The sequence below is a fragment of the Amphiura filiformis genome, chromosome 4 (genome assembly GCF_039555335.1).
Source record: "Amphiura filiformis chromosome 4, Afil_fr2py, whole genome shotgun sequence".
NCBI classification, from domain to species: domain Eukaryota; kingdom Metazoa; phylum Echinodermata; class Ophiuroidea; order Amphilepidida; family Amphiuridae; genus Amphiura; species Amphiura filiformis.
The window spans coordinates 48554817-48563596 of NC_092631.1; the positions used below are offsets into that span (position 1 = coordinate 48554817).

General features: G+C 39.5%; 1 protein-coding gene across 1 annotated transcript; it reads right to left on the reverse strand.

Annotated features, from left to right (window-relative positions):
* Positions 1-668: 668 nt before the first annotated feature.
* LOC140150235 (integrase/recombinase xerD homolog) lies at positions 669-5874 on the reverse strand. The gene is given in 3 exon segments (XM_072172239.1): positions 669-1004; positions 1007-1851; positions 5627-5874. Coding segments are annotated over 3 exon segments (1233 nt in total). The 3' UTR covers positions 669-864.
* Between the last annotated feature and the right edge of the window lie 2906 nt (positions 5875-8780).

Genomic DNA, 8780 nt, shown 5'->3' on the forward strand with positions numbered 1-8780 from the left:
GTTAAGTAACCTACACCTTTTGAACACACCAACACGATACTACCCGACACGACACGACACGATTAGCATGATTAGTATCACAACTAGACAGGCAAGGCCTATATCATACTTACTATAATAGATCACCTCCAATCACGACAACTCGAACACAACTTACTTATTATGGCTACGTAGTCCTGCTGTTACTTTTTTCTTTCTAGCCAGAATAATCCGAATCTGCAATTGACTTCCAACAAGCTAAATTTGGGCTGAAACCCACCTTTTAACAATTTTAACAAAAATTAAATCTATCCGTGATGTGCACTGGTCTCTAGGAAAACAGTCAATGACTGGCCAACGCCCTAGCGCCTACCTTCGTATAACCCGCCTAACTCTTACGTAACATTCACCAATGTTATGCAAATAGGGTTCCTGGCTCATAACAGAAAATTCATTTATTTACTAATTCGGTACCCTCAAACGTAAATAAAATATTTTCTATACCGCCCTCCCCGTATTTGCCCTCCCTTTTAACTAAAAGGAACATAAAAAATATTAAGAATAGGGGAACACCGTTCTTCCAGGAGACAATGGACATCTCCATGTTCCATAATCTCAAGGTATAAAGAGCAGGCAAAAGCTGGATCAAGGAATAATCGCAATGCAATGGTTATGCTTAATCTCATGTATGTTATTATTTAGGCAATTACCTTACTTATAAATTACTACTACATTAACAACCTTTTCTATAAATATACCTCAATTGCAATAATCTTCATTCTGACTACTTTAGAAAGTCCTCACTTGACTGCTAATTAATATCTAAAACTGCATTTCTTTCACTTCAAGTTTCATGTCCAAGTGGCAATAACTGCTATAACTTACTCAGATGCCTAAACTCATTGAAACTGCCAATTGGTTCTGTAATGATTCAGTCACGTAACCGTCTTTAGCGCTCTCAGACCGCCACCTACCATGCTTTTTAAAAAGACGGTCCGGTATTCCTATATTGGCTGCTGCTGTGGCCCTCCAGCTCTTAAACTGTGTAGTCCAAATCTTTTGGAGTCTACTCCAATACCTACCAGAGCTTCTTTAAGCAAATCTCTACATCTAGAATATGATATTTTACCTGCCCTCAGGAAATACTTTCCAGATGATTTCATAAACACAAGAGGTCTGAAGAGATACTGATCAGACCCATCTAGCTGAATACCAGCTAATGTGATGTACCTATAGAACATACTGACCGGGCACGTTATTTTACCTGTAGCCGCTATTATAAGCCACACTCCATTCTTAAATTGATCAGTTTTACTTTTCACTATAAACAACCTCATATACGAACCGAAATACTGAATGTCACAAACTCTCAACTCTGCAAGCTCAGAGTGTCTAAGGAAACCTGCGTAAGATATTAGCAGCATGGCACATAGCCTGCATCCCGCCAGACTATCTGGCGAACAATTCTTCCCTACTATAGCATGTAGCATTTCTGGAGTTATGGGTTCCTTTTTTCGGGGAACTGGTTTCTGACTTAGCCTTTTTAAGCCGTTTAACAATAAATGCAAGATTTTATATTCACACGGGTTATTTTTAACTAAAAGTGAACAGTCATGATACCATTTAATCGCGTAAAACGCACTTTCTATTCTTGAATAAAGGGCCTCTTCATTGTACAATTTAATCAAATAGCTCGCTATATCGTCTTTAATCGCGGGAAGATACGAAATATTTCGAGACAGACTCCATGCCTTCCAGTTCTCGAATGCTCGGCTATACTTGGCAACCGTGTTTGGCGCTCTAGAAGCCAATAACGCCTTTTCCAGATTCAAGTCTCCACTCACCCCATCTCTGAAACAAATTAAAAAACGTCTATCAGCGAACGTTCGCTTTTGTTGAACTCTTCAACTTGGACTTGACTATTCTGTACTCGGCAGTAAGAAAAGACTCCCAGTGGATCAAACTCGTTATATTGTATACGTGTGCCCAGTGGCTTTCCGTATTTATATACAATCACATTCCTTCTATAATCTGTGATACAATTAACACCGCATCTCCCAGTGGAGATTAATAAACATCTCTTGCCCAGTGGCTTTGTTTGCTATTCAGAGCAAACACATCTTTCTCCACGCCTTAAAATCATAGTGTAGACGCTTTCAAAACATTCATCACCGTTTTGGTGCCGTTACATTATAAGGGAATATGGATCATGTTTATAATATAATTTGTTGTAATTAACACAAGGCTCCGTTTAACCTTAAACACAACACGGCGCTAGTCATTTTTGGGGATCCGAACAGAGAATTAGGATTCTTTCCTTGCACGAAAATATGCTTCGGATCATTGAACCTTAGTTCATTCACTATGGCTTTCTTGTATTTGCTATGTGTTGAAAAGAGAATAGGCCAAAATGCAGCCGAAGTCCAGCAAGGTACTACTAAAGTTGCAGAAGCCTTGCATGCCACTAAGTGTTTAACTGCCTTGCTCACCAAAGTTATTGGTGGAACCAACCAATTCTGGGCTCCAGCCCAATCACATGTAAAGGCGTCAACGTGAGCTGTTTTGGGCGACCAGTACTTTGAATTAAATGTTCTCAGTTTTGTGTTGAATTCATCAGCAAACCGGTCTACAGAATGTGGTCCCACATTTTATCAATCATGTCAAAAATTCTGGACTCACACCCCAATCGTCAAAATCTATTCTCCTGCTCAGCTCATCAGCTTCAGAATTTTCAGACCTGGGAACCCAATTTATTTCTATTTCAATGCCTTTGTTCTTACACAAATTGTAAATGCTCAAAGAAATTTCCTGTAATTCTGGCTTCATGCTACCTTTAGTGACTATGGAGACCACGCCTTGATTATCAGTAGACAATGATATCTTCTTTCCTTGTAATTGGGGTGTAAAGGCTTGCAAAGCTAAAAATACACCTTTAAGTTCTCTCCAGGTGGAACTCTTTTTGCTTTCAATTATGTTCCAATTCTGAAAAACTTTAATCCCCACACTCTGCCGACCAGGCCCCGCAAGACCACGCCTTGATTATCAGTAGACAATGATATCTTCTTTCCTTGTAATTGGGGTGTAAAGATCGCCTGATTCACTATCTGAGCAGAGGAGGCTTAAAGGCATTCCTACAATGCACTATGATTGGGAAATCTGATCAATATAACCTAATTTTAAAGGCAAAGTCCCCATTGCCACACACACAAAATGGTAATTTTAAAACTGCAGCCAACGAGTTAATAGTTGAGACTTAGGACTGATATTTGATTTTCTTACAGGAAACATTCATATTGTCCCACTGCATTAATTTTATTCCTAAGTCTCTATGTTTTGAATGTTAAATAATAGGATGAAAACACCAGATATTTGCACACAATCCCAATGTAAGGTATGATCAACTGTGCCACATGTGTACAAAAGCCAGACATACAAGGTCATAAACCCCATTGGGTTGTGGGAATGTCTTTAAACATCCTCTGTGAATATACTAAGCATACTGGACAAGAATATTCAAAGAGAAGTCTCTTATTCAACTCTACTACATGTTCTCTCCAAAAAAATAGTTCTTCTATCACACTACTGTCACTGGACAGCTTATAAACTTTATCCCAGTGAACTCTCCTCTCTACTTCCATGTATAAATACTTTGACTTCAATTGAGCGATGTATCCCACTACTGGGTATAATGACATAACCTTGCCTGCAAAGGAGGCTAGCTTTCTAGCCGAAACATATGGCAAATCCTTTTGAATTCTTTCAAAAAATGCAATGATATCGTTAACCCTTCTTTCTGTAACGCTAATCGCCCCTATTGTTGAGTCCCATGTTAACCCTAGCCAATCTAACCGTTTAGTTGGATTCCAAACTGACTTGTCTACATTAGGCACTAAACCGGCTGAGAGCAAATCTGCTTTTACTTGTTTTGCAATCACTTCACACTGGTCAAAGGACCCCGCTCGTCCCCATCCATCATCTAAATACAGCACTATGAAGATCCCCTGTCTTCTCCAATATCTTACCAAAGGTCTTAAAGTTTTAGTGAAGATGAAAGGTGCCGATTTTAAGCCAAAAGCTAAGACCTTAAATGAGTAATATTTGATTGTGCCACTTAACTCCCATGCGAAACACAGGTACTGGGTGTGATCTGGGAATATCTCCAAATGATGATAACCCGACTTGAGATCAAATGAGAACATAAAATCGTCTTTGTTAAAAAATTCTAAGGCACATTTCCAGTCTTCGAACTTGATCTTCTCTCCCCAAACAAAATAATTAATATATCTGAGATCTAAAATTAATCTTAATTTCCCTGAACTTTGTTCAGAAACTGAAAGTGGATTAATTATCTTCGGTATTTCATCACATTCAACTACCAATTGTTTGTCTAAAAGTTCTTGAATTGCCTGTGATACGAATTCTCGATGTTTAATAGCAGATTTGTTATTGTTAAATTTGGCGGGTCCAGGCGAAGATAGCAACGGGATCTTGTATCCGTTAGAAATTAAGTCAATAATGTCAGGTTCCGCTCCAATGAACCGCCAAAAAGGCAATGATGCTTTAAGCCTACCTTTAACGTAAGGCTCCTCGCGTCCTAATTCGTATTCAAAATAATTATTGAAATAGAAGTCAATATCATCGTACCCAGAATGTAGAGTGTTAACGGCCTTGACCACTCCTGTCGAACTTGTACCCGGTAAACCATAATCTGTGCAAAATTATGAAACGTTTTTCAAAAAAATTCCTATTAGTTTTTGAAGCTACGTATGTGCGTTCATCATGACATTTCATACTCGCCTACCAAATATTTATAGGCTTGTGATCAACTTTATAACTTCAACTATAACCCCATGTAGGGCCTATTATTATATTTTTACCAAGTATCAAAGCTTTGTTGAAATCCCGATCTGTTAGCTCTCTAACCGTACATTTTCTATATCTTTTTCCTGTCTCATACTCGCAAATAAATAAATCTATATTTGTATTACCTTCATTGTTAATACCATCTGGCTCCCTCCTCGGGCATATTTGAGGTAGATGCTGCCCCATAACCTTTGGTTGCAGACTGGGAAGCGGCAGTGCACTGTCTGCGCCAATGACCCCTCTCACCACAGGCAAAACATCTGTCGCCTCCTTTCTGGGAATTCCCAAATTGATATTGACCGTATCCATAATTTTGGCGACGAAAATTAGCGCCACTAGGATTACCATACGCCTGACCATACTGCATTTTGCGCTGATACGGCTTTTGTTGACGAGACGCCGCTCGCGCTCTCTTCTTTCTACTGGCCTTTGCCTGCGCTGATCTGATACGGCGGTCATCATCAGAATCTTCTGCTAGGTCGTCTGACAGATATTCATCAACGACGGCCCACCCCCCGTCTGATTTATCAGCTAGTCTTATCAGTTTATTTCTCTTAGAAAGTTTCTCTGCAGATTCTTTCAAAAGGGCAGAACTTCGGTGATGTTGCCCTCTTCAATACGGGAAATGGAGGCTTCAACATTCGATAAAATCTCGTGATTGAATTGGAACTGAGTTTTGTTACCTCTGTGGTTGAAATTTAGCTTGGATTGTAGCTTTAATTCTTCAACCTCTTTAGATGCTGATTTTAGGGAATAATGGCGTTATCAATGTAGGAAGTCACACCCGAAATCGCCTGATTCACTATCTGAGAAATCACCTGGGCGGACACTGGCGCTGGTTGCGCCGGAGGAGCCTGCAGGTGGCTGCGCTAGATTCTCTTGAGCTTGATGTTGAGGAGCTTGAGCTTGATTCACTGCGTCTGACTGTGCCCCGATTTGAGGGACACCAATATTATTAGCTAATATCTGTGCAGCGACCTGGTTAGGAGCGGGTTCCTGACGAACAATTACAAATTGTCCTTCTTGCGACATGTTATTAAGTTTATGTCAATAAAACAAAATTAGTACTCACGATAGTACCCGGCTTATGTCTATCGTACACCTTCCAAAGGACAACAAATTAATTCCAGCGAAACTCCTATTCACAACTCCACAACTCCAAACTCAAATTTTGCAACGTAAATCTATCCGTGTACAGTCAATCTATCCGTGATGTGCACTGGTCTCTAGGTGTTTGGGGATTTTCTCCAAAATGAGCATTTTGGCCCAAATTTGACCTCGCAGATGAATTCATCAAGTCTTTGCTATTCTCAAAATGTAGGCCTATACTTTTATATTCTTCAGACCAACAATTTAGCAGTTATGAGGCCCAAAAGGTTCCATAATTCCATGGTTAAGACCACCCTTAAGATTAAAAATTCAAATCTATAATGATCAATTGAAAATGGGGTCCCCCATTACAATCCTGAAGGATTTATTTTTAAACCATTGTTAGTCCACTTGCACAATTTGCATACTCTGGGTGGTCTTAACCCTGGAATTATGGAAACTTTCGGGCCACATAACTGCTAATTTGTTAGTCTATTAGAATATAGATGTATACATATATTTTTAGAATGGCAAAGACTTGATGAATTCATCTGTGAGGTCAAATTTGGGCAAAAAATGCTTAATGCGGTGGGTTTTTTTGGCACAATTTATTTTGGACAACGTAAGAAAACAATTCTTGGGTAAAAAAAAATTATTAATTTTTAAAAACGAGATAAAAATATCTAGCACCCGTTTTTTATTTTTATGAATTTTGATTTTGGTTGAAGTTGGTCAAAATCTTTTTTAAAACCGGGTCCTAGATATTTCTATCTAGTTTTTTAAAAATTAATAAAAACATTTTTTTACCCAAAGATTTGTTTGTTACGTTGTCCAAAAAATGTTGGGATTTTCTCCACAAATGAGCATTTTCCCCAAATTTGACCTCACAGATGAATTCAACAAGTGTCTTTGCCATTCTGAATATGTATACTTTTATATAAATTTTAGACCAACATTATTTTGAAAGCCCGAAAGTCTCCATAATTCCAGGGTTAAGACCACCCTTAAGGAATCGGATAGCGACGTTTGCACAGTGTTTTTGTAGGATATGAGAGCACATCAGACACATCAAAATTACATTCCTAATACGAGGAATGTCCTGATGAGATTAGTTGTACTATATTATAATTCTAATCAACTGGACTTACTATTTATGATGGCTACGGTATCACGTCATATCCATGACGCATCATCAGGCCGACTGATCTTGAATTGGCTCTGTATTCTTGACCTGTGACGTCACGATGGTAGATGTGACGTCACACGAGTGTCGTCGAGGATTTTCCTGATGGTCGGTTCGTAACTCTTGGACAAGTTGTGGCGTAGTCCCCCTCCGCGATTCAAAGTTGGCTCCTCCCTGCGAACATATATAGCTTCTTTCACCTCTCTTTCGTACCACCTATGTTCTTTATCAAGCACAATAATGTCCTTGTCCTCAAAGTTGTGTTTGGCCGCTTTGAGGTGCGTGTATACCGCGGAGTCGTTAAGCCCTGTTGAACTGGGGGCGACGATGTTGGTACATACACTTGTGTAGATGTTATTTTGTCTCTTCTATGTAGTAGTCCTCACAGTCCGAATCTTGACAACTAATCGCATAAACAATGTTGCTTTGTTTGCGTTGAGGGATCTTGTCCTTAGGATGGACTAACTTCTGTCTCAGAGTGTTGCAGGGTTTTAATGAGACAGGGATCTGGTGCTGTCCGAAGATCCTCTTTAGCGTAAGGGATGGTAATACCGAACTTGCGGGTGCTCGAAGAGGTGGTAGAAGATTGTCTGGACGATGTTTGGTCCTTTTGCGGTTTCAAAGCCTTTTGGAACGTCCAGTCCTTGTACCCACAGGTACCTAAGGCCGACTTCAGATGCTCACGTTCACCAGCTTTGGCTTCTTCCGTTGACAGGATGGTTTCTGCACGGGAAAGAGCGTTTTGATCACACCGAGTTTGTGGATAAGTGGATGATGGGAATCAAACAGTAAGTATTGGTCCGTATGTGTGGCTTTTCTGTATACTGATGTTGAGAGTGTGCCGTCTGCCTGAATTTTGACCAAACAATCCAAAAAGGGTAACTGATTATTGTCCGCACCTTTTTGGGTGAACTTAATGTTACTGTCAACAGAGTTAATGTGATCAAAAAACAGGTCTAGTTCAGAGTCTTTTTGATCTTAACGAGAGTGTCGTCGACATAACGGAACCAATGTGATGGTGAAATACCACTGTAAGAGTCTAGCGCAGTCTGTTTAAAGCGTTCCATGTAAAGGTTCGCGACAATTGGGGAAACGGGGGACCCCATCGCACATCCATGATTTTGTTTGTAAAATTTCCCTTCATACACGAAGTAAGTTGAATTGAGGCACAATTCCAAAAGCGAACAAATTTGGTCCACGTTCAGGTTAGTTCGTTGACCTAGCGTATTATCAGCGTGTAAAGCTTCCTTTCACCAAGAGTTACGAACCGACCATCAGGAAAATCCCTCCCCGACTCTCGTGAGACGTCACAGCTACCATCGTGACGTCACAGGTCAAGAATACAGAGCCAATTCAAGATCAGCCGGCCTGATGATGCGTCATGGATATGACGTGGTAGCCATCATAAATAGTAAGTCCAGTTGAATAGAATTATAATTTAGTACAACTATTTGATCTACCTGGATGATTGATAATATTCATAAATACTCCTGATGATATTAATAATATATTTTTATTTATCAAAAGTCGACTATGACATGGTCTAACTCGTAATATGATTTTTTTTAACCAGATATACCTTGATGTTAGGTTTTAATTTAGGTCAAAATGATACATAAGTTATATGTACTTAACTTTCACCTTTTTGCCTATGAAAATTGATTAA